This window comes from Oryctolagus cuniculus, chromosome 21 (assembly GCF_051225735.1).
Source record: "Oryctolagus cuniculus isolate XC-2025 breed Fujian yellow rabbit chromosome 21, ASM5122573v1, whole genome shotgun sequence".
In the NCBI taxonomy this organism is placed as follows: Eukaryota; Metazoa; Chordata; class Mammalia; order Lagomorpha; family Leporidae; genus Oryctolagus; species Oryctolagus cuniculus.
In genome coordinates this window covers 35,247,643-35,273,031 of record NC_142887.1, presented here as the reverse complement: position 1 = coordinate 35,273,031, position 25,389 = coordinate 35,247,643, and the positions used below count along the sequence as shown (strand labels likewise).

At 55.5% G+C, this 25,389-nt stretch overlaps 2 protein-coding genes across 4 annotated transcripts; both read right to left on the bottom strand.

Annotated features, from left to right (window-relative positions):
* C21H22orf39 (chromosome 21 C22orf39 homolog) lies at nt 1-4,834 on the bottom strand. Of its 2 annotated transcripts, XR_016227507.1 has the most exons (4): nt 4,793-4,834; nt 4,494-4,661; nt 2,206-2,552; nt 1-1,650 (listed from the first exon to the last, which is right to left on the bottom strand). XR_016227507.1 is itself a non-coding variant. In XM_002723571.6 (3 exons), exons 1-3 carry the CDS (start codon nt 4,817-4,819, stop codon nt 2,424-2,426), a joined length of 324 nt encoding a protein of 107 aa, XP_002723617.1. In that variant the 5' UTR covers nt 4,820-4,834; the 3' UTR covers nt 1,764-2,423. The 2 variants fall into 2 exon arrangements, 1 of the variants encoding a protein (XP_002723617.1); XM_002723571.6 differs by lacking the exon at nt 1-1,650 and having other exon boundaries at nt 1,764-2,552.
* Nucleotides 4,835-6,537: 1,703 nt separating this feature from the next.
* On the bottom strand, nt 6,538-24,829 carry UFD1 (ubiquitin recognition factor in ER associated degradation 1). 2 transcript variants are annotated; one of them, XM_002723570.6, is made up of 12 exons: nt 24,713-24,829; nt 23,868-24,000; nt 23,353-23,385; nt 20,896-21,017; nt 18,058-18,188; nt 17,095-17,167; nt 15,474-15,542; nt 13,004-13,069; nt 12,836-12,883; nt 12,014-12,102; nt 11,369-11,450; nt 6,538-7,451 (listed from the first exon to the last, which is right to left on the bottom strand). In XM_002723570.6, the coding sequence occupies exons 1-12, from the start codon at nt 24,713-24,715 to the stop codon at nt 7,377-7,379; spliced, it is 924 nt and encodes a 307-aa protein (XP_002723616.1). In that variant the 5' UTR covers nt 24,716-24,829; the 3' UTR covers nt 6,538-7,376. The 2 variants fall into 2 exon arrangements, with proteins under 2 accessions (XP_002723616.1, XP_069921975.1); XM_070065874.2 differs by having other exon boundaries at nt 23,894-24,000.
* Between the last annotated feature and the right edge of the window lie 560 nt (nt 24,830-25,389).

Genomic DNA, 25,389 nt, shown 5'->3' with positions numbered 1-25,389 from the left:
TTTTTTTTTTTTTTAAGATTTATTTATTTGAAAGAGTTACAGAAAGGCAAAAGCAGAGAGAAAGAGATCTTCTGGGGCCTGCGCTGTGGCGTAGCGGGTAAAGCCACCGCCTGCAGTGCTGGTATCCCATAAGGGCACTGGTTCAATTCCCGGCTGCTCCAGTTCCAATCCAGTTCTCTGCTCTGGCCTGGGAAAGCAGTAGAAGCTGGCCTAAGTCCTTGGGCCCCTGTACCCGTGTGGGAGACCCAGAAGTTGTTCCTGGCTCCTGGCTTCAGATTGGCACAGCTCTGGCCATTGCAGCCAATTGGGGAGTGAACCAGCAGATGGAAGACCTCTCTCTCTGCCCCTCCTTATCTGTGTAACTCTGGCTGTCAAATAAATAAATCTTTAAGAAAAAGATTTATTTTACTTACTAGAAAGGCAAAGGCAGAGAGAAAGATCTTCCAGCCACTGATTCACTCCCCAGATGGCTACAATGACCAGCGCTGAGCCAGTTTGAAGCCAGGAGCATATTCCAGGTTTCCCACATGGTGACAGGAGCCCAAGTACTTGGGCCATCTGCTGCTGCTTTCCCAGGGACATTAGCAGAAGCTGGGTTGTAAGTGGAGCAGCTGAGAAACTGCACTCATGGGACCCCGGGGTTCCAGGCAGCTGCTTAACCCTCCACGCTACACCAGTCCCTACTGTTTACATCTTCCCCCCAAACTGCAACAAATTCTGAAGGCAACTGTTGTCTTTCTAGATTGCAATCCAAGGTTATCAATCCCTGTCCAGTAGGCACTTGGATGTGGGGGAATGAATCCCGAAATAAATGAACATTGTGTCCAGAGAGATTAGGAAGGGGGGCAAAATGCAACAGTAGCACCATAGAGGGAGAACTTGAATGTTGATATAAAGCAGCAAGAAGCAGAGCCTTGCCTAAGGGAGCACACAGCTGCCAATGCTCAGATCTCAATCTCTCAACAGCAGGTGACATGAAGTGTGGCAGTAGTCAGGGGGCACGCCTCATGGACTGGCTCATACTGGCTGCGCTTCAGAATTCCCCAAGCTCCCCAGCTGTGGCCCAGGGACCCCAAAGTGCAATTCCAAGCATCCTATGCAGAGTGCAAAAGTGCAGGGGCCTCCTCACTGCTTTAGAGTGGGTACAGAAATGCCCATTATCCAACCAGCCAGGATGGCTCAGCTGCCTGTGGGCCCTTATGAGCGCACACTCCCCGCACACAGTAGACAGAGGGGCTCGCAGGCAACACAGAGGAGCACATGAGAGGGGAAAGGGAGTCATCGAGGCATGCTCTTCTGAAGAACAGTATTCTGTCCCAGAGAATGAATTAGAAGATGTCTGACCAGGGATGGGGTTCCACATTAGCAGTTAAGACACTCGCAGCCCACATCAAAGTGTCCGAGTCCCAGCTTCCTGCTAATGCACATCTTGGGAGGCGGCAGGTGATGGCTCAAGTCCTTGGGTCCTCGCCCCCAGTGTGTAGCTCCTGGTTTCAGCCGCAGCTCAGCCCTGGCCATCGTGGGCACTGAACCAGCACCTGACGTCTCAGTACCTGTCTGGAGGAGGGTGGGCACGTAGCAGTAGCCCGCTAGTCTGGCCTCAGCTTCACCCAGGAAGACTGCTGGACCATGTTATTAGCAGTAAAACCTCTGTAAGAACAAGAGTTCCTGGTGATTTGTATTTATATATTTTAGTAACATCCGCGAGAAAATAAACATGAAACTAGCACTGTCAGAGTACAACACTGCAAGGTGCAAAGGACTTAATTTTCAGCTTTTATTTGGAATCTGATACACTAATACACAATACACTAATGCCCAGGGAGGAGATTTTAAAGAAAGGAGACCTAAACCCCATGTCTTGGGCTTGGATTTCTTAAGCCAAGTGTCTTTTTTCCATGCAAGGTGGTATGTTCTGGGGGGAAGCACGTTGGTGCAGAGGCACCAGTGGAGCCGAGCAGAATGGGCGTGCCATGCTTTTTGGCCAGCAGCTGGCCACACATGGGAGTCACCAAGCCTGGTGCATGGTAGCCTGTGCCCCAAGGACAGGGAGAGGCGCTCACAGCAGCACCTCTGTTTAGCAACCTCATCCTGGCCCACCTATGTGGGTCCTCACAGGTCAGGACTCCCCGCCAGGGGTTTGCCTGAGACTCCTAGCCTTGAGGACTGCCATCTCTGGGGGCGGGGATGGAAGGGGCCAGGTACCTGCCACAGTGCTTGGCTTCCTGGAAGCTGTGGGGTGGGTGCACTTGACTTTCAGAGCATTGCAGTGGCGGGAGCGCTGAGGCAGTGAAGAGTGGACAGGTCGGGCTGCCTGCGTCCCACTCTGTGTCTCGAGCCGGGAGGGAGGAGGCAGGACCCACTAGACGGGGTTGGTCACAGATCCAATGAAGCCACACCAGCCGAGGGTGGAGGGGTGCCCGTCACTCGTCCTTCTCCTCCTGTGGCAGAGGGAGGTGCCAGTCTGCAGGAGGGCTCTGCCTCGGAGTCCACACCAGGGCGTGCTTCTGTGCGGCCTGGACCCGCGCCCGCTCACTCTCACAGAGGGATCGCTGTAAAAAGACACCCTGGTCACGTCCCCGCACGTGGCCTCATGGTCCGCAAGCACCCTCCCATGGCCCCTGTGCCTCCCGTCTTCTCAGCACCTTTCTGAGCACTGATGGACAAGTGGGGGCATACGGGACCCAGCACTCTGCTGCTCGGCCAGCCTCTTGCATCTAATATAGTCTAGCAAGTGCTCCATGTTCACACACATGAGGGATTTTAAAACATCTGGGTCTCAGGACTCAGTGGCTTCAGTTGCCTTGGTCAAGTCTGGGGCAGGTTCACCTGGGCTGAGGGCCGGGGGCACTGCAGGGGGAAGTGTGGTCAGAAGGGAGGAAGATGAAGCACAAGACCAGGGGGAGTCCCGACCACAGACACGGGGCTGTGCAACCCGGCAGCTTCCCTGGGCAGTGGTCGCCCAGCACACACGCAGCGGGAGGGCGTCATGGCCGGGCTGACTCTTGCCACTGTGGGCCCCTGGTGGGTGGGTGGCAGGTGCCCGGCAGGCCTCGTCACACACACGAGTACACCTATCCACCTGTCTGTCTGCATTCAAGCTCTATTGTTTGAAATGTTTTTTGTTGTTGTTGTTCTCATTTACAAAGTGGTAAACAATGTAAAGGAGGACACAAAAGATTCCCAGACATCCACCCTGGACGTGGCGGTGAGCAGCGAGCTTCACCAACACCCAGAAAGTAGCGCTCTCGCTGGTGCCCCCCAGGTGGGGTGCGCCTCTGCTGAGTAGTCCACTTCCGGCTCTTCTCCCTGAACAATGTGGTGCTGGCACCTTTCCGTGCCCACGCCCAGGGACATGACTCTACCCCACTGTGTGGAAAAGTTATCTGGTCGAACGTCTGCCAGTGGAATTTGGGTCACTTTCAGTTCCTGTACTGTCAAAAACAGTGGCACAATGCAGATTGTAATGTCCTAACTGTAATGTTATCCACTTACCTCTCCCAGGATAAAATCCCAGAAGTTAAGACTACGCCTTTGACATTTGGGCCATCAGAACACCATACACCCCCACCAACACTATACAAGTAGCCAGGACTAACTAAACCCTATCCACACTTCTGACTTCATGCTGGCCAAAAGCCACTCTCCCTGTCATTTTAACTAGCCTACCTGCCTACATTTGGTTTCTTTTTTCAGTGAATTGCTTCTTTGTTTCTTTTGCTCATTTTTTTTCTTAAATTCCAAAATCCACCCAGTTTTCTTACTGATAGAAAAGTGCTCTTTCAAATACACATACACACATGTTATCCATCTCTTGCCATACAGGCTACAAGCTTTCTCCCTCTTTTGTTTTGTTTCCTTTCACTTAGGGACTGTCTTCATTTTCTTTCCTTCCTCCCTCCCTTCTTCCCTTCCTGGATTCTCTTATATGAAAGTCAGATTACAGACTTAGAGAAAGAGAGGGCTTCCATCCGTTGGTTCACTCCCCAGCAGGCTACAATGGCCAGAGCCGAGCCAGGCTAAAGCCAGGAGTGTCATCCAGGTCTCTCACATGGGTTCAGGGGCCCAAAGATTTGTGCCATCCTCCACTGCTTTCCCAGGCACATTAGCAGGGAGCTGGACCGGAAGTGGAGCAGCGACTCGACCTAGTGCTCGTATGGGAGCTGGCGCTGCAGGTGGCTGGAGCCAGTGCTCGTGTGGGAGCTGGCTCGTATGGCAGCACACTTTGAGGAGAGAAACTTCCGAACTCTTCGCCTAAGCCCACCAGGTCCCTGGCGCCTTTGCAACCTCACCCCACGCCTCTACAGCCCGCTCCCTCCCCGCTCCGGGCCTGGGTTACGCGGTGGGGTACACCGCGCGGTCCTCCCATCGCTGTCTCCGACGCCGTCCGAGGACTACTTTTCTGGGGGTATTTCTCACAAGAAGGCAAGGCCGGGGCGGGGAGGGAGGGAGTGAGGGAGGCCGGCCGCCCGGCGCCCGCCCCGTCCGCGCACCTGGGCCTCTGCGCTGCGGCGCTCCTCCCAGTCGCGGCAGCGGGCCAGGTCGCGCCGCCACTGCTCGCAGGACGGCCGCTCGCCATGGACGTAGTAGTGGTGCAGGAAGTGCCTGGCGCTGCGGCACAGCTTCCACTCGGCGCGGTAGGCTTCACAGGGGCGCGGCGGCTGCGGCGAAGAGGCCAGGCCTCAGCGACTCCCCCGCCCCGCCCCGCCCTGCCCCGCCCTGCCCTTCCCTGGGAGAGGCCGCCGGGACCGCCGAGCTCTCCGCGCGTCCCCGACACCCCCACCACACTCACCTGCCAGCCGCCGCCGCCGTCAGCCATGTCTGGGCCACTACCAAATCCCCGCTTTCACCCGTCAGCCAATGAGGCATGAAGAAAGCCGGCGCCGGCTGATGGATGGACAGAAGAGCCAATAACTCCAAGATACTACGACGAACTCCTCGCTCGCCTCCTTGAAAGGCACCAATAATCAGCACGCCTGTACTAAACAGCCAATCACAGCCGGGGGCGGGGCCGTGCGAAGAGGCGGGTCCCCAGAGGGGGCGGGCGAGAGGGCGTGTCCCGAGGCCGGCAGCAGCCACCTGCCTGGTGACCAGCGGGCGTTGGGGGCAGCGAAGCCACGTTGATTTGGCTGCAAGGATATGGTTCAGGCCAGATCTTTTTGGCAGCTTTGTTATCTTCCTTGACCTCAAAGATCCGATTTATTTCTGCAAACACATACAGCTCAACTCTGCGCCAGCTGACCCCCTAGGTCTTCAGCTGCAGTGGTGTCGCCATGGTGTCCACTCAGGGTAGAGTGGCGCTCGCAAAGTGACCGAGGCTGTTTGGGCGTGACGCATGTCCTGGGACCAAGGGCCATCAGAGCTGGCCGGAGCTGGCTGTCTGGCACAGCTGGGGTGGCCAGGGTTGCTTTCCTGAGGGTGTGGGCCATCAGCACAGAGACAATGAGGCCAAGTACAGAAGGGGCCGGGCGTGTAGAAGCTCCCCGGGACACCCGTGCTGTGGGTCTCCCACATCTGTGAACAGAACCATTGGCTGGGGAAACCCCAGGAGCAACATGGAAGGTGGCTTGGGAAGCTGTGGGTTTTTTTGTTTGTTTGTTTTTTAAAGATGTATTTGAGAGGTAGAGTTACGTAGAGAAAGGTGTTCCATCCACTGGTTCATGCCACAATGGCCAGAGCTGGGCTGAACCTAAGCCAGGAGCCAGGAGCTGCTTCTGTGTCTCCCATGCAGATGCAGGGGCCCAAGCACTTAGGCTATCTTCCACCACTTTCCCAGGCCATCAGCAGAGAGCTGGATCAGAAGTGGGGCAGCCAGGGGCTCACTTACTGTGCCAGAGCGCTGGTCCCCGGAAGCTGTGGTTTTACCACGAGACTGGCTGTTGACGTGCTACCTCACTGTCCAAGTGCCGGAGAGGACAGAGAGGAAAGCTGCAGCAGTAACATCCAGGGCCAAAGCTAAACGGCCCAACAGTGGGGTCTCCCCCTGCCCAGGAAGGGGACTGTGCCTCCAGGGAAGGAAAAGGGAGGGTTTCATTGCATGCACACAGCAGGGGTGGCATGGTGAAAACAGAAACCCAGGGCCCGGCCTACCTCCACTCATTATGCACAAAATGGCCACTTGCCAGCCAATGCAATCCTGCACTTGGAGGCCGCCCCACCCACCAAGGAGGGCTTCCACCTCTGCTAGGGACCCTGAGGTCACTGCAGGCCTTCATGCCTTCCAGAATCAGCAATGGCCGCTGTCAGTGACAAAGTGGCAGCTGCACCAGAGGTCAGAGCCTGAAGCAGCGCGACCATCTCTGCTCCTCACTGACTGAAACTGGAGAGGGCACCTCCCCTCTCCCGAGTGTGGCCAGGAGCCCCAGCCAGGGCATCTGGCTGGCCTGGATCAACCCACCCCAGGGGCCAGGAGCCTGAGTTTTGCAGAAGCCCCAGGAGCATACAGCACATGGGACAGCTGCATGGGGCCTGCCTCCAACGCCTGGTCAGCCACTCACCCGAGTCAGTACCTAATCAGACATAGAGAGACAATCCGGGTTTTGCACATTTGCCTGTTTTTATTGGATATTCTTGATTTAGAATTATTTGGAAGGAACAAATTCAAAATGATAGGATCAGCATGTCAAAAGATCTCACTCACATTATATAGAAAGTGAAGATCTGAGACCAGATTAATAGTTGTCAAAAATAAAGACAGGTTGGCAGAACCCTGGACAATGCAATAGATGAAAATCGGGAGGGGGGTATAGGTGTAGGGAAGGAGGAGCAAGAGGAACATCACCGTTAGCATTCACCCACTCTAACATTCACATCTGTGTGGCCACGGAGTTGCTCCCCATACAAATTCAAAATCAAAGTGTGAACTTGACTCACACCAGGGTTTCCTTGCTGAGAAGTGGTATATTTGAGGGAAAAAAATCAATACGTAAAGTAGAAGCAGGAACACCCTTTCTCAGATTCTTAAACTGCAGCCAAAGCAGTGCAATAGCCATTTTTTATAGAGCACAGCTCTTACTAGCGAAACCACTTTTTTTCTAGGCCAAAGCCAAGGCTGAGGCAATCGACCTGGGAAAAGAATGAAGGAAGGAAGAGGAACAGCACCCCGAGTTGGAGTGATGGTTTTGTCAGGAATCAGGGAGCTCTGCTCCCCTGGAGGCAGTGGGAGCCCCTCCCCCAGCCCCAGGCTGAAAATGAGGGGCCCCAGGGAGTGGCTGCCTGCGGGAACCCCAGCTGCTGCACGCCCAGGTCAGAGCTGATCTTTCAAACCCTAACACCAGAGTGTTCTCTGCTGAGTCTCCTCCCTGGTGAGAGCCAGTAAGCAAAAGCCAGTAAGCTGTAACGGATTCTTTATTTTCCAGTCAGCCGACAGCCCCCACTTAGGGCTTTCTTCCCTTTTTACGCAACGACTGTCCTTCTCCAGAGAAAGCGATGAAGCGGCCCCCAGCTTCGTCCTGGGTGTGAAGACAAAACACTATTTTTAGAAATTCTCTGGAAGTCCACCAGCTCTACCCTGGGACTCATGTACCAGCCACCTACATGCCTTACCTCCAACTATGAATAAGACAGAAATGTCTCTAAGACATAAATACCAACCGCCATTGACTGTACTGAGAAACAAAACCAAGGTGACTACAAATGCTACTCCACGTACGATGGGGTTGTAAAGCCATCCTGAGCTGACAGCGGTGTACGTCCAAGGTGCTCTTCCCCACCTGACCTTCCAAACACAACCAGCACACTGACTGCGGGCCTCACTGCGGCTGGGGCTCTTGCTCCTGCCCAGCACCCCAGAGGCTACTGTCCCACATAGTAATAGCCCAGGAAAAGGTCAGCATCCAACATTCAAATGGTCCCTACTTTTTAAAAAGATTTATTTATTTTATTCAAAAGACAGTGTTACAGAGAAAGAGGGAGAGATAGAGACAGAGAGAGCGAGCTTCCACCTGCTGGTTCACTCCCCAAGTGGCCACATCAGCCAGGGCTGGACCAGGCCAAAGCCAGGAGCCAAGAGCTCCATCCGGGTCTCCCACTTGGGTGGCAGGAGCCCAAGGACTTGGGCCATCCTCTGCTGCTTTCCCAGGCACATTAGCAGGGAGCCAGACTGGAAGAACTGGTACCCACAGGGGTTGCCAGTGCTGCAGGTAGTAGTTTAACCCACTAAGGCAAAGCACCAGCCCTGTTCCTACTGCTTTTACACCATCATCAAGGTGCATCATCATAAGCCAGGGACTATTTGTATATCCTTTAACAGAATAACCATTCTCGATGTAAAAAATATAAAATGTACCCTCCCAAATTCACTCCTCACTGCCACCCAAAAATAAATTTCTGCACCTGCTTATATAAACTGTCTTCTCACTTAATTTCAAAGCCAATGCACTTCTTATCTAGTGCATTCCAAAGACACTAGACAATCCTATCACATAGGCGGGTCAGACTTCTACCATTGGACACTCCCATTATTTCCGGGTCAGCAGTACTTTATACACATAATTTGAAAGGCAGAGTGATAGAGAGATCCACTGAGCTTCCATCTGCTGGCTTATGCCCCAGATGGCTGGGGCTGGGCCAGGCCAAAGGCAGTAGCTAGGAACTCCACCCTAGTCTCCCACATGGGTGGCAGGGGCCCAAGGACTTGGGCCATCCTCTGCTGCCTTCCCAGGCACATGAGCAGGGGACTGGATCAGAAGCTAAGAGCAGCCAGCACTCAAACAGGCAACCTGATGTGGGTTGTGGGATGTGGGTTGTGGGACGCTGGCATTGCGAACAGGGCTTACGGCGCTGTGCCCTAATGTGCACCTGCTGCTTCACTCCTCAAATGCCTGCAGCAGCTAGGGCTGAGTGAGACCAGAGCCAGGAGCCTGCAACTCAATCTAGGTGCCTCTCAGCGTGCACATTAGCAGGAGCTTGGACTTAAAGGAGAGCCAAGACTTAAACCCAGGCACCCCAATGTGGGATGTGGGGATCTCAAGTGGTACCTTAACTGCTGTGCCAGATGCCAGCCCCAAGGTTTGCAGTGTTTTCAATTACGTGCTTTGCAGCCTAAGTTTTGTCAAGCTTCTTATTTTTCCTAGAAAAGGAAATCTTAAATAACACAGTTCCCATATTTTTTAAAAAAAGATTTATTTATTTTATTTGAAAGTCAGAATTAGAGAAGGAGAGACAAGGAGAGAGATCTTCCATCCACTGGCTCATTCCTCAAATGGCCACAATGGCCAGTGCTGGGCCAGGCTGAAGCTAGGAGCCAGGAGCTTCATCGCAGTCTCCCAAACAGGCGAAGGGGCCCAAGCACTTGGACCATCTTCCACTGTTCTCCCAGGCACAGGAGTAGGGAGCTAGATCAGAAGTGGAGCAGAGCCGGCGCCGTGGCTCACTAGGCTAATCCTCCGCCTTGCGGCGCCGGCACACTGGGTTCTAGTCCCGGTCGGGGCACCGGATTCTGTCCTGGCTGCCCCTCTTCCAGGCCAGCTCTCTGCTGTGGCCAGGGAGTGCAGTGGAGGATGGCCCAAGTGCTTGGGCCCTGCACCCCATGGGAGACCAGGAGAAGCACCTGGCTCCTGCCTTCGGATCAGTGCGGTGCGCCGGCCGCGGCGGCCATTGGAGGGTGAACCAACGGCAAAGGAAGACCTTTCTCTCTGGCTCTCTCTCTCTCACTGTGCACTCTGCTTGTCAAAAAAAAAAAAAAAAAAAAAGTGGAGCAGACGGGACTTGAACTAGTGCCCATATGGGATGCCGGCACTGTGGACAGCAGCTTAACCCACTGTGCCAGCACCAACCAGGCGAGTCCCAGTATTTTAGAACCTCTGGCTCATATGAAATCAGTTAGTCTACCTCTGCCAAGGCACCCACAGACAGAACCTGAAAAACCAATCTATTGGCCGGCGCCACAGCTCACTAGGCTAATCCTTCGCCTTGCGGCACCGGCACACCGGGTTCTAGTCCCGGTCAGGGTACCGGATTCTGTCCCGGTTGCCCCTCTTCCAGGCCAGCTCTCTGCTGTGGCCCAGGAGTGCAGTGGAGGATGGCCCAGGTGCTTGGGCCCTGAACCCGCATGGGAGACCAGGAGAAGCACCTGGCTCCTGCCATCGGATCAGCGTGGTGCGCCGGCTGCAGCGCGCCAGCCGTGGCGGCCATTGGAGGGTGAACCAACGGCAAAAGGAAGACCTTTCTCTCTGTCTCTCTCTCTCACACTATCCACTCTGCCTGTCAAAACAACAACAACAACAAAACTATGGCAGGCTACTTGGTATGGTCTGCGAATGATGCTGTAAACATCCAAATGGCCCTGGGCAGTAAAACGGGTCTCCACTCCGGATAGACTAGCCAGCCCTCAAAAACATTCCTGCCTGCTATTCCCTGCTGGCAGGAAAAGGACTTGTTTTTTCCAAACAGTTGAGAACAGCAGGTAATTTTTTCACCTGCATTACTGTGGTCAGTGTGGGGCATTACCTCTTCACTCTCATCTACACGGAAGATCAGGATTCTGTCATTTCCATCACGTCCCTGACAGCCCCACCTCCTGCAGCGCACTGCACCTCCAGTGGAGCTGTCCAGGGTTTATGTGGTGACAATCGTGACGTGAGCTACAGCTGAGCTAGGTGGTGTCCCTTTCCTATACAGCCTTCTGTTTGTCCTGCTGTCAATAGCTGGGGCCAGCAAGTCTCCATGTTCTCCAGGGACTCTAGCCTGCCCTTCCTCGGGGCTGTACATAGTGGTGGAGTCTCTATACCGGTTTCCTGGACCCCACAGCTTTCTCGTTCCTACTCCCTTCCTTCATGCTAGTGGGGTCCATCCACCAGTGGCTCCTAAGAAAGGATGCAAGAGGAAAATCATTTTGTGGCACTGTAGTGTCTAAAAATACTTTTCTGTTTTCCTGTTTCATTGATAGATTGGTTGCAGTGAGTATGCTGGGGCTGTCATTCAAAATACTGCAGACTTGGGGTGGGCGTTGTGCCGTAGGAGGGTAAAACTGCCACCTTATAGTGCTGACAGTCCATATGGGTACCAGTTCGAGTCTCGGCTGTTCTACTTCTGATCCAGCTCCCTGCTGATGGCCTGGGAAAGCAGCGGAGGATGGCCCAATTGCTTGGGCCCCTGCACCCATGTGGGAGACCCAGGGGAAGCTCCTGGCTCCTGGCTTCAGGTCAGCCCTACTCTGGCCATTGCAACCATTTGGGGAGTGAACCAGCAGATGGAAGCTCTCTTTCTGTCTCTCCCTCTCTCTGTAGCTCTGCCTCTCAAATAAATAATAAATAAATCTTTTAAAAAAATGGGAAAAACAATGATGGGAACAGCTCTGTTCAGAATGATCAGACTCTTGGTCACCACTAGCCAACACCGCTTCTCACTGCCAATGAAACAAACTCACCTCTTCAACCTTTTTGACCAGTGGACGTGAATTTCTGATGAAAGTGATCTTACCAAGTTTGAATTCATAATTGGGAATTCCTCTGAAAAGAGAGACAAGGGCAGATGCTAATTTCAGGGACTGAAAAAAAGGACTCAAGGCTGATTTTGACAATGAAGAGGCAGGCCAGCGAAGAGACGGCGGCCCCGAGGGACTCTTCCCCCTAGAGGGTGCTGGGAGACCCTCACATCCTTCTAGCAGGCAGCCGGGTGGGAACTGAGTTCTGGTTTGGCGTAAACCGTGGGGGGGGGGGGGGGGGGCAGGCGGCTGCAGACTGTGAGCCTGGCTTACGAGAAGGGTCATTGGAGGTGTGGACACTGTCCCTTGGCTCCTTAGGAGGCTGGATAAAACCCCATCTCCAGCGTTCTCCTGCTCACGCACCGCAGATAGTGTGCGCATTTCGCCCTTGCCTCTGCCACGGCGGCCACCAGAGGAGAGATCTGTGACAGTGCCTGCACCCCACAGGGACTCTCCACCCAGCCGGGGAGAGCAGCAGGTGGCTGAGGCCACCCCTCAGCTGCTGACCCAGGCTTTTGTCACCAGCACTGAGTGAGGCTGCCCTCCCCAGGACGCTGGCGCAGACCCTCCCCAGACGGACAGACCCACCTTTTAATGTCTCCAGGCTTGAGTGGGGAGGGGCTGGGCTCCACCCCTTTCTTCTTTCCATCCAGTCTGTTTCCAGAGCCGGAGAAGGCCTAGGCAGGCGAGCAGAAGTCAGGCGCTGAGCCCCAGAGCAACACCCAAGTGCCCTGTGCTTTGGGGATGCAAACTGGGGGCATGGCTCAGTCCCCCTCGGGGCTGAATCCCTCCCTCCCCAGCTGCTTGGAGCTCTCTGCCTTTGCTGCAGGGGAATGCCTAAGCTGGAGAGAGCCCTCTGGCCGTGTGGCAGCCAATGCTGGGTTCAAAAGTCATCTGGTCTTTCCAAGGCCAGCCCAAGCCCCGGGGGCTGGGCTAAGGCCTCTGGTGCGCCTGCCTCCCAGCTCAGCTTCCCTTTTGCCCTCTGGTACCAGCACACAAGCGCCCAGGGTTCACACATGAGCCACCTCCACCTGGTTCCCAGGGAGCCTGGCCAGCGGCCATGCTATGGCTCCTGATTGCCAACTCACTTCCAAATGGGGCAGGCAGAGAAAAACAGGACAGGGAGACAAAGCCAATATGGTGAACCTCAGGGAAGGACATGGGCGTGTCTGCTGTTGGTCGGCAGGACAGCCTGAAGAAGAAGAAAAAGTGGGGACTGCCTGACAGGGTTGCTGGGAGGACTCTAGGCAAAAGTGGACGTAAGGGGCTTGCTAACTGAGCAAGCAGCAGACTTGCACATGCACGGGGACCCAGACCCTAGCTCCTGCTGCTGCCCACGCGTCAGCAGATGCCCTGGGGCGGAGGCAGCGGAGGGTCTGGCTGCGGACAGACTCACGGCCTGGTACTCACACGGAAGCCCAGCTCCCCAGTGTAGCCACTGTGCTCAGCCTCGCCTTCCTGATGGAGAGACAGGAACAGAGTGAATGCCAAGCTTTTCCCTTAAGCCTCCGGCCCTGGGAACTCAGAGCAGTACCAGAAGCTTAAAGGGCAAAGGCGCAGGGTGCAGATGCCACTTACTGCCGACTCCTCGTGCTGGGCTTGTCTCTCGGGCTCTTTGTAGCCCAGAGGTGCATCAAAGTCCACCTGTTTCCAAGATGAAAAGTAGGATTTGAGACGTGGCCGTATTTGGGTGCTTCATCTGTTTTGTTTTTAACTGGGACAGTGTAGACTCACGTGCAGTTTTTTTTTTTTTTTTTAATTTTAAAAATTTATGTATTCATTTATTTAAAGTCAGAATATCAGACAGAAAGGGAGAAACGGAGGGAGAAAGACACATACAACAGAGAGAGACAGATATCATCTTTCACAGGCTGGCTCACTCCCAAACAGCCACAGCAACCAGGTCTGGGCCAGGCTAAAGCCAGGAGCCAGGAACTCCAGCTAGGTCTCCCTTGTTGGGGGCTGGGGCCTAAGAACTCTCCCAGGCACACCAGCAGGGAGCTGGATCGGAAGCAGAGCAGCCAGGGGTTGAACCAGCACTCCAATACTCTGGCACCAAATCACATGCAGGTGTAAGAAATCACACCAAAAGATACCTTGTACACTCGGCCCGGTTTTCCCAATGGCAATGTGTTATAAATTACAGGCCGGTGTCACTGCCAGGGCACCCACGCTTGTACAGCATGCTGCTCTCATTCAGACCTCCCTGGTGCGCCACGTACTGCGTGCGTGTGTGTGTGTGTGTATCTGGGTTTCTGTGTTATTAGATCTGTCTCCTACCACAGGGATGCCCTGGATCTCTGACAACCACTAGCCTGTGTTCAGTTGTGAAATTCTGACACTGTAAGAATGCTACATGAATCAAAGCACACAGGGCAGGTGTTACGGCACTGTGGATTCAACTACTGCTTGGGACACCAGCATCCCATTGAGTGCTGGTTCAAGTCCAGGCTACTCTGCTTCTGATCCAGCTCCCTGCTAAGGCACTGGGAAGGCAGATGACCCAAGGGCGTGGGCCCCTGCTATCCACATAGGAGACCAGGATGGAGCACCAGGTTCCTGGCTTTGGCCTGGCCCTGGCTGCTGTGGCCATTTGGAGGGGGAATCAGTGGATGGAAGACTACTCTCTCTCTGTCCCTCTGCTTTTCAAATAAAATATTTTTTTAAAAAAATGAAAGCAGGGGCTGATGCTGTGGCACAAAGGGTTAGAGCCCTGGCCTGAAGTGCCAGCATCCCATATGGGTGCCAGTTTAAGTCTCGGCTGCTCCACTTCCGATCCAGCTCTCTGCTGTGGCCTGGGAAAGCAGTAGAAGATGGCCCAAGTCCTTGGGCCCCTGCACCCATGTGGAGACCTGGAAGAAGCTCCTGGCTCCTGACTTCGGATGGCTCAGCTCCGGCCGTTGTGGCCATCTGGGGAGTGAACCAGCAGATGGGAGCCCTCCCTCTCTGTCTCTATTTCTCTCAGTAACTCTGTCTTTCAAATAAATAAAAAATCTTTAAAAAAAAAAAAATGAAAGCAGTCTGTAACACATAGTTTTTCATAATACCCCTTTTTGGTCAACTTTTTGAAGACCCTTCATATGCGTGTATTTCAAATTGTTTCTGCATTGAAATTAACTGATCTTGGGCTGGCGCTGTGTTGCACTAGGTTAAACCTTCACCTATGGCACCAGTTTGTGTCTCCACTGCTCCACTTCCAATTCAGCTACCTGCTAATGGTCTGGAAAGGCAGTGGAGGATGGCCATGGGCCCGTTCACCCACATGGGAGACCCAGAAGCTCCTAGCTCCTGGCTTCGGATGGGCCCAACTCTGGCTGCCGTGGTCATTTGGGGAGTGAATCGGCAGATGGAAGACCTCTTTCTCTGTCTCTCAAATAAATTAATTAAATATTTTAAAAAATTATCTGATCTTTCAGTTCTATTTTCCACAAATGTTTTGAAGTCCCCGTGTAGTTCATCCCTACTCAGGAGACTTAGAAGGCTTCCTCAGGTCATAAGAAAATTCATGGAGTCGGCGTAGTGGATAAAGCCGCCACCTACAGTGCCGGCATCCCATATGGGTGCCAGTTAGAGTCCTGGCTGCTCCACTTCCCATCCAGCTCTCTGCTGTGGCCTGGGAAAGCAGCGGAAGATGGTCCCAGTCCCTGGGGCCCTGCACCCACGTGGGAGACCTGGAAGAAGCTCCTGGCGCTGGATTGGCGCAGCTCTGGTTGTTGTGGCTGTCTGGGAACTGAACCAGCAGATGGAAGACCTCTCTCTCTCTCCCTGCCTCTCTGGAACTCTGCCTTTCAAATCAATCAATCAAGAAGGAGGGAGGGAGGGGCGGGTCTGAGCTGCCCCATGGATTCTGCCACCTACGCCCTGGGGACAAACTTGGCCACCCCCACCAGCCTAGAGAGGCCACAAGGCTGGTGGCCTCCTCATGCTGTTCTGCCGGCACCTGCCTCCTCTTCACCCCAAACTGTCCAGGGGCTCAACTGGCAGGGGCCACCCAACTCTCCACCTCTTCGGGGCTCAGGCCCACGGAACCCTGGACACAGCCACTCACGTTCATATCACACTCGATGATGGACACGGCCTTGTCTGGTTTGGTCTCCATCACCCGCAGCTCATAGATCTGTGGCGGGAAGGCAGAAAGCAGGGTCAGGTGGTTTCGTGGCAGCACTGGGCATGAACTCGGCCCAGGCCACTGTGGTTTCCTAGTGCGCTGCTGAGGGCACATTCACTCCATCCTCGCCCACACCTCCTCCGCTGTAGGGGGTGGGCTGCCTTTGCACCCTCGTGTCACAGATATCGCTCCCCCCAAGTGTTTCAAATTAGACAGGGCGCTGATGCTTTGAAATGCAGAAGGCACAACCTTTAACCCAGAAAGCTCACTGCTAGGAAGTTACTGTACATAAACTGTTAAGTACTCAAACAGAAAAGTCTGAAAACGCTCACTCCAATGTCGCTAATAATGGTCTCGCCCCCAGAATGCCCAGCAACAAGGTCAGTGAGATGACTTCTATTTGCCAGTATGTAAACACAAATTTCAGTGATACAAGAGGATGCTGGGCGGCCAACAGTGATGCTGCTGTGCGTCTGGGATGATCGGATGTATACAAAGGAAGTCAAGAGGCGCAGAAGTCGGGCTGGCCCTGTGGCGCAGTAGCCTAAGCCCCTGCCTGCAGCGCCAGTATCCTATATGGGCACCGATTCAAGCCCTGGCTTTTCCTCTTCCGATTCAGCTTCCTGCTAATGCAACTGGGACAGCCACGGAAGATGGCCCAAGTGCTAGGGACCCTATTCCCTGCACCTGCGTGGGAGCCCTGGAAGAAGCTCTTGGCTCCTGGCTTCAGAATGGCCCAGCTCTGCCAATTGCAGGCATTTGGGGAGTGAACCAGAGGAGGAAAGATCTCTCTGTCTCTCCCTCTTTCCGTTTGTAACTTTGTCTCTCAAATAAATAAATCTTAAAAACAAGAACAAACAAACAAACAAAAAAAAAACCAAAAAGCAGCACAGGGTCAGATGTGGCCCTGTCGGCTTGGTCCTGCACTGCGGCAGGTTCTCTTTTTACCTGGGCTATGTCTTGCTCTCCTGATCATTTTACACAGGTCTGGAGAGTCCCACCATTATAAAAACCTACACAGGGCCCAGTCTGTCTTTAAAAACATTAACAGACGAGGAACAGAAAGGGCTATGTGTCACTGTGTGGATGCCCCAGCTCATCCGGCACTGGGGCTGTTTCCGGTCATTTCCTTGCTGTGGCCAGTGCTGCCACGAACATCTTCTGTGCTTCCTGGGACAGGCTGCAGGCCACACGCATGAGTGGGGTCACGGACAAGGTTGCCAAGAAACTGCAGGGCGGTTTACAGGAAACACCAGAACACATTGCCGGCAGCGAGGGAAGGTATCGCCCCCAGAAGGGTTCACTCAGATTACAGGTGCCCTGTGCTGTTTCTGAGATAGACTGGGCAGCCCCCACCCCCACCCCAGCAGCCAGGTGTGCCACGGAAACACAGCACGAAGCTCCCTCACCTGCCACACACCAATCCCCAGAGCAGGGCTGCTCCACCGAGTGAACCCCTGAGGATCACAAAAGCCAACAGCGGCCGGCAGCAGCGAGGTGCTGAGACCCCAGCACGCCCGCTCATGGGGAGGGGCTCCTGCTGGGTGCGACCCGAGCTCACCTTCTCGTTGTAGTTGATGGCAATCACGTCCCCGGTGGTGAGACAGGCAAAGTTCCTGAGCGCGTTCTCTAACCTGGAGGCGCCCAGCGTCAAGGCAGCACAGCAACGGGGGCACTTCACCTCCCAGCAGGTCCCCCCACCCCCCCCCACCCCGAAGGCTTCCGTGATGTCCTGTAGCTAAGCAGAGCGAAGCCGGTACTGAAAACCCACAGCTCAATCTAACGAGACTACACAGTGAGAGGAAGGGAACCCCCGGGGTGCAGTACCACGGGGAGCGGGTCTCCCAAACGGCCTGGAAGCCTGAGAAAGGGAGAGCCCCGAGGGGACTTCACAGAGTTAATGGACAATGGCGTCACGTGGGTGTACACGCTTGCCAAGCAGATCTAACCGCGTGTTGTTTAATGTGTGTAAATCAGACTGCAATAAAATGGGTCGATTGAGAAAAAAACCCCATGGGAGCACAGATGAAAACAGGGAGTCCTCTCAGACACTGCCGGAAACCAAGGATGCCTTCATCTTCATTTTTGTTGTTTCCATCTTTTGGGCCGGCAAACCAAAACATATGGGGGGGGGGGGTGTAATCTTCTAAAATTCAGAGTTTAAAAAAAAATTAGAAAGGAAAAAATTGGCACTATGGTGCAGTGGGTTAAGCTACTGCCTGCAGTGCCGGCATCTCATATGAGCTCCATTTCGTGTCCTGGCTGCTCCACTTCCAATCTAGCTCCCTGCTAATGCACCTGGGGAAATAATGGAAGATGGCCCAAACCATCCTCATAGATTTGCAGGTTTTACATAGAAAGGCAACTCCAGACTCCACCACCCTGACACGGCACAGCCCAGCAAGGCTCTCAGCACCGTCACTCGAAGGTGGACAGGGTGAGGCTGCCCAGGTTTCCCTCTCCGGGTCAGAAGCTGGCATGCCCATCCTGCGTCAGAAGAACCCTGGTGGCTTCAGAAGGATACACGGCTTTCGGGTTGGTGATGTCCAGGAAATCGGGACTCTGCGGCTGGAATTTGGAGTAGGTGGCCACTTGCAGGTTGACGCTCTCCACCTGAACCAGGCCCCCTTCCTCCAGCAGCAGATTCTGCATCATCTGAAAGCAGAAGGCTCCGTGAGGCTCCTGCACATTCGGTGACCAGCACGCACCACCACCACGGACCTGGGACCCCGGCACAGGAGCCTGAGACCAGGCTTGGAGGCAGGTAATTCAGCTGTGAGGTGATGTCAGCAATGAGGAAGAGGGGCCGGCGCTGGTTCGAGTCCTGACTGCTCTACTTCCAATGTAGCTCCCTGCTAATGTGCCTGGGAAAGCAACAGAGGATGGCCCAAGTCCTTGGGCCCCTGCACCTATGTGGGAGACCTGGAAGAGGCTCCTGGCTCCTGGCTTCAAATCAACTCAAGTCTGGCCATTTGGGGAGTGAACCAGAGGATGGAAGACCTCTCTCTCTTTCTCTACCTCTTGGTAACTCTGTCTTCAAGTAAATAAAAAATAAACCTTTAAACAAACAACAACAGCAGCAAAAAGGAATGAGGAAAACTCAAGCAGGAGAAACTTGTGGAAGGAAGAAGGCCAATAAAGGGGGGTGCTGCTAGGGCCCTGCCTCTCTGCCTCCTGGACTGTTCCAGAACTCCCAGGGACAGAGGGCGTCCCCCAGGGTCAGCTTCGGAGTTGTCCCACAAGCAGCTTACAAGGGACTTCGTATGAGGTTGGATGATGACTGACCCTACAAGGAACAGCCTGCAGGGCTGAGGCCCAGGGGTGGCGACAAGGCCTCAGGGGCGTCTGCTACTGAGGGTTGTAATGGAAGTGCCCACGAAAGCACCACTTGTCTCTGTGAAGCCCCTGGTAAGGAGTGAGACAGAGGTGGGTGTGGAGGGGGACACAGGACACTGCAGCACGGCCATAACCCAGGTCAGAGGCAAGGCTGAGCCAGGAATGAGAAACCCTGTGTGTCTCAGAATGACAGGCCCGTGTCACACTGAGCACCATAGAAACAGAGGGGTGCAGCGGGATGGGGAGGGATGGCTTTAGTAAAAGGACGTGTGCGGCCCCAGATAGTAACGCTCCAAGGATCAGAGTGAGCCTGCTGCAGGCCGAGCGCCCAGGCCCCGTGGTGGGCTTTTCTGGAAACTCGGTCAGTGAGTGGAAGGTGGCTCTGAGGCACACGCAGGGCAGGGTAACACAGGAGTGCAGGCCCAGGGACGCCTGGCAAGAAGGGGCTGCCTTCCTCAGCCAGGCGCAGGACATAGCCACGTGGTGCAAGGAGGACAGGGTCAGACCACGGCCTGGGGTGAGGGCCTGGCTGCCGGAAGAGCTCCTCTCTGGGGTGCCTCTGCCCCGCCCTGCAGAGCACACAGGGCATGGCGGGCACCCAGCTGGGCACGTGTCCAGGCAGTCACGAGTGGCTGGAGCAGGGCCGTGGGCTGCTCAGCACAGGAAGCCTTTGCCTGCTAGAAGGCTAGCTGCTGTTCCAGGCTGGCCCACCAGAGGAGAGCGGGAGCCTCCAGGTGGGATGGAGCCCACCGCTGGCCACGGCATGGGCCCTGCTCTCACGCCCTCGAGATCCAGCTGGGGGCTACCAGAAAAAAAACAAAACTGGCCTGGAGGCCTGGTCTTCCACCTGCTGGTTCACTCTCCCAAGATCTGAAACCGAGGTCAGCAGCTTCGTCCGGGTCTCTCACAGGGGTGCCAGGGCCCAAGCACTTGGACCATCTTCCACTGCTTTCCCAGGCCAGACAGCTGGATTGGAAGTGGAGCAGCCGGGATTTGAACTGGCGCCCCTATGGGATGCTGGCGCTGCAGGTGGAGGCTTAACCTTCTATGCCACAGCGCTGGCCCCAAGGGAAGAAAGAGCCCTTCAGAACCTCAACACATCCAGGAAATCAGCGGTAAGGGCCACACAGCCACCACGCCGACAGAGAGCAGGCTGTGCTCCAGCTCCTCGGCCTGGGGGCGGGGGTGCGGAGGCGGCTCCTCGCGGGGGCCTCAGCACACCCGCTGCGGTCAATGCCCAGACAGAAAGGTGCACACCTCCCTCCCTCTGCGGCTTTCCCACGGCTCGGCCTGTGCGGACACGGAGCTGGTGGGGGAGGGGAGCCGCTGGGCCCCACCGTCACCCAGGTGGAACTCCTGCCACCACAAGGTCCTCCTAAAATGCCAGCACTGGTCTGCTGGCTCCTCTGAGGTGTTTGGTCCCAGGGCAAGCGCTGGAGGCCGCCATCCCCCTGGCCATCCAGACCCGGGTCCACAAGGGCGTCTTCGAAGTGGACTCCGGCCAACAGAAGGGCCTAGAGAGGAGCAGGGAGCTGCTTCGACAGCAGCTGAGTGCTTTGGGAAGATCCGGTCACCGGCACGTGTGGAAAAACACATACGCTGAGACAGAAACTGCTAAAAGTACAGGGGACGCATATACAGATCCAGGGCCCCTGCCAGCCAGCCACGTGGGAGACCCGGGTTGAGTTCCCAGCTCCACGCTTCAGCTTAGCCCAGCCTTGGCTGGTGTGGACATTTGGGAGCGCTTTATCTCTTTGCCTTGAGAATAAGTTAAGAAAAAAAGAAAAAGGTGCAGCTGTGGTTTCTGCACAGCCAGCCGGGCAACTGTCAAAGAAAAAGCTTTCCCCGCAGATTTTGTTTTCCCAAATCTTGAGTGTGGCAGCCAAGCAGGAGGGGTCAGGGCCTCCTCCCTCCACCAGGACTCTTGAGCGTGCACGCACATGCGCTGGAGGGCTTCCCTGCCCACAAGGCCCCTCGCTCTGCGACAGGCCGACGGGCACAGGCTCTCGCGGCAGCCCCCACTCACCCAGTGGGGCAGGTAGCAGATGCCCTCGTCAGCCACAAACTCCAGCACACCGCAGTGCGTCATTCGGTCCGAGTTCTTGTTGGTTAGTTTGAACAGCATGGGGTAAGTGATGTTAAGCCGGCCTAAGAAAGAAGACAGGCTATGAGACGCGGCTCCAGGGAAGGGAGAGAAACCTGTTCTCCCAACGCTCTCCCCTGGAAGGAGCCTCCCACCGCCCGGGCATGCTCCACATAACCCTGCTCCCTGAAATCGGTGCTTGGACTCCGAAGTCCCCAAAGACACCCATTGCTGTGACCACACAGCACAACGCACGGCCCAGGAGAGGAGCCTGGGCAAGCCAACGGGTACTGTGGGAAGGGTGGTTCTGATGCTGGGACAGGCTCCTGCAGGCCAGGGAGGGAATCCCAGGCAGGGGAGGCGGCCTGAGCCGCCTGAGCAGAGAGGAAGGAGCCGAGGTGTGGAGGGGAATGGCTGGCAATTACGTGAGACAGGCCTGGGCACAAGTATGGGAATGGTCAGGTTGGGGGAAGGAGGCCAGGCAGGGCCACAACCTGAGTGGAACCTAGTGCCCGGTGCCAGGCAGGCAGTGTGGGTCTAGCCCAGTCCCCACACGGTGAATCCTTTCACTTTGGTGGCCCATGAGGGGACAGCTGGAGTCAGCAAACAGCACGCTGGCATGCTGACGTGGGAGGGGCCAGGGCACAGAGGGAGGGGCTGGCCACCCAAGGCCAGAAAACCCTGGAGGTCCCAGGCCCTGGGGAGGGATCTGAGAAGGTTCAGACGGCACTAATGGTGTCTGCCACGTACCATTGGTCCATCCCCCCCATGACAGTCAGGTGGGTAGATACTAGCACCGCCCCTTTTCACCTCTGGGGAAAACAAGGCACACAGGTTAAGCACCGTGCCCAGGGTCAGCCAGCTTAAGAGCGCGGTTCTGGGATCCAAACACAACCTGTGGGCGTAAGACTGGGGCCTCAACTCCTGGGGCTGACGGGAGCTGGTGGTTTAGGTGGGTGTATCAGCGGAAGTCCCATGTAGCTTCAGGGGCAAAGGCACACACATCTGGGGTCTCCCTAAGATTCAGCAGAGCTTGGGCAGGCAGCTCCCAAGGAGCTTTGGGGAATGGCATCCCAAAAGGTCTCTCCGGGACCTGTTCCTGCCTCTAATGACCAGGTCTGGGTGATGATAGGGAATCCCACACTCTATCCACCTGGCTGAGCCCAGGACCTACTGGGTGTGGCCCACGGCTGGTGCTGGGTCAGAGGTTGCAGCCCCCTTGTGGCTGGGGTCAGATGGGCTGGGGTAGCTCACACACAAAACACATCAACACACGGCAGCTCTGACTATGGGTGTCCCCGGTTAACTGAGGACACTGAGGTTGGAAGGCGACATCATTAGTCAAGAGTCAGGCCAGGCAAGTGACGTCAGAGCCACCACCGTGTGCGTCCAACACCAGCTGTGGAGCTGCCCCTCTCCAACCCCTCCCTGACCCTTTTAGCCTCCTGCCTCGAACAGGGAGGTTTCACAACACAACATCCTGAGTCGCAAAAAGGCAAGATTTTTGTCCCTGTCTGGGGACTGTGGGGCTGCGTGTAGGGTCTCCTGGGGTGGGGGAAAGAGAGACAGCACGGCCAGGGGGCCTTTCCCACTCCTGCAAAGAGGCAGTGAGAGAAGTGGTTGCTGGGGCAGGAGACCAGGGCCGATTTTACCGTGCTGAGGATGCAATGGCAACCTGAGGGTTAGAAATGGGGGTGGGGGTGGGCGCCCGAGGCTCCAAAAGATGGGTAGTAAAGAGAGGAGGAACCAGCGCGGGGCATCTTCTGGGAAAAGGGACCATGTTTTCCTTTAGGAGCAAACCTGGTGAGGCCAGGGGGCCGGCGCTGTGGCACAGAGGGTAAAGCCATTGCCTGCAGTGCCGGCATCCCATATGGGCACCAGTTCAAGTCCCGGCTGCTCCACTTCCGATCCAATCTCTGCTGTGGCTGGGAAAGCAATGGAAGATGGCCCAAGTTCTTAGATCCCGGCACCCTCGTGGGAGACCCGGAAGAAGCTCCTGGCTTTGAATCGGCTCAGCTCCAGATGTTGCGGCCGTTTGGTGGCCCGTGGTATCAGCTGTCCCAGCACTGTGGGAAGTGCTAGATGCCTTCATATCTTTATTTAAGCGTCTGGAATCCCAAGACCGGCTGGCGTGGTCACTTACACAGAGGAGCTGAGGCGCCCAGGGCAGTGAAGTCAAGGGCTCACTAGCCCAGCGCTGCACACCGGCCACCACCATGCACCACTTCCCCTGGGCACCCGTGGCCCTGGTTTCCCCCAGTCCAGCAGGTGCCCTCCGGGGGACAGTTCACGGCCAGAGGTTGACAAAGGCTGCCTGTGTCTGATGTCAGAGGGGCCTGCACTGATTCGCGGCATCCATTTACCTTACCTAACTTCCCAGGTCACTTGGAAAATACTTACTGAGTTGATCGAGGGCCGAGGGCGGCATAATTACTGTGAAAAAGAACATTGAAGAAAGTTTAAAAAACAAAATAAAATAAAAATAGAAAGGATGCAGCAAAGGCAACATGTGGTTTCTGTTCTTTTTTTTTTTTTAAAGTTGTAAGCAGAATTTTACGAGTAGCCAGAATTTCATAATGCTCTTTCACTAAAGAATCTTCCACCAGGACTGGCACGGTGGCAGAGCGGGTAAAGCCACCACCTGCAGTGCTGGCATCCCATAAGGGCGCCGGTTCGAGTCCCGGCTGCTCCACTTCTGATCCAGCTCTCTGCTGTGGCCTGGGAAGACAGCAGAAGATGGCCCAGGTGCTTGGGCCCCTGCACCCACGTGGGAGACCCACCCCCACCGAGCCACGTCTGGGCCAAGCGAGCTTCACCGTGACATCAGCTCTGCTTCCCGCTCGCAGGGTAGGGACGGCAGGAGACTCAAGGGCAGGAGAGGTGAACTATATATTCAAAAGAGAAACAGCACATACTCTTCCCTCCTTTCTCCACATCTGACCTGTCATTAGGCCCGGCTAGCATGGACACGGAGAAGCAGCGGTACTGCGTGGAAAAGCGGTTCTGGAAGACGCGGGGGATCGGGTGGTCGAACATGTTGAAGGAGAACTAGGAGGAAAGAGGAGCGGGTGTTAGGACGGGACGACGGGGACATTGCTTCAGCAGGGGGGACATATGTCATCGACAACGCACCACACTGAAATCCTGGTGGACTAAGGTACTGTCTCTCCCTCTCTGTCTGCAACCCTGCCTCTTAAATAATAAATTTTAAAAATCTTGAAAACCCGGGGCTGGCGCCGTGGCTCAGTAGGTTAATCCTCCGCCTGCAGTGCCGGCATCCCATCTGGGCTCTGCTTTGAGTCCCAGCTGCTCCACTTCCGACCCAGCTCCCTGCTGTGGCCTGGGAAAGCAGTGGAAGATGGCCCAAGTCCTTGGGCTCCTGCACCTGCGTGGGAGACCTGGTAAAAGCTCTGACTCCTGGCTTCCGGTCAGCTCAGGTGTGGCCGTTGCGGCCAATTGGGGAGTGAACCAGCGGATGGAAGACCTCTCTCTCTGCCTCTCTGTGGCTCTGCCTTTCAAATAAATCAATACATCTTCAATAAATAAAAAAAATCTAGGAGATGAGGTCATGTCCAAGCGGGCCGGAATGCGGGCCGTGACCGCGACACAGGTGGTTCGTGGTCACGGGTCCGGCTGGTGACCCGAGCGCCCCAGGCTGCGGCCCGGGTGACTCGGCATCTCCGCGCCCGCCCCGTCCCTTCCCCGCCAGGCCCCGGTTCCGGGCCTGGCCTCGGGCTCCAGGTACCGGCCGCTTGCTTACCATGATGAACACCGCTTTGCAGGCGCCGCTGCTCCCACACCACCTTACGATGGAAGCCCGCCGACGGCTCAGCAGACAGTAGCCGCCGCCGCCACCTCCCTGAAGCCGGGACGCCCTGGGAGGCCTACCGGAAGCGCCGGACCTGAGACCCGGAGCGGGGGACGTACCGAGGCCTGGCGTCTGCTGCCAACGGGGAAAAGCCAGGGAAAGGCGCTGGGAGGTTAAACTTCCTACAAGTCAATAGTAAAATGCCCTTTACTGGCGTGTGTCTTCTCCTACAGACAGTTTTAAAGCTTTCAAAAGGAAGTTTTGACAGGACTCCCCTCCAGACGAATTTGGTAGGGCCCATTCTGCTTACTGACTACACTACCCAGAATGCAGCTAGATTTCAGCCATGCTTGATTCGGGCGGAAGTAACCCACACGTCCGCCTTCAATCTGAATTCATATCCTACTGTAAACATAACTGCCGGCCTCCGGGATGTGTAACTGAAGTTCACTCATGACTAGAGGTAAATTTTTCCTGGAGTTCCCAGTGGGAGACGGTAGGCTTCTCTGCCCACAGTAAAGATGTCCACTAAGCGTCGGGGGTTCTGGGTAAATGGAGGGGACCACCGTGTTTGCCTCAGAGCCCTGCCTCAGAGTTGACTGCCGCTTTGTGGGGTTGGGAGAGTGGGC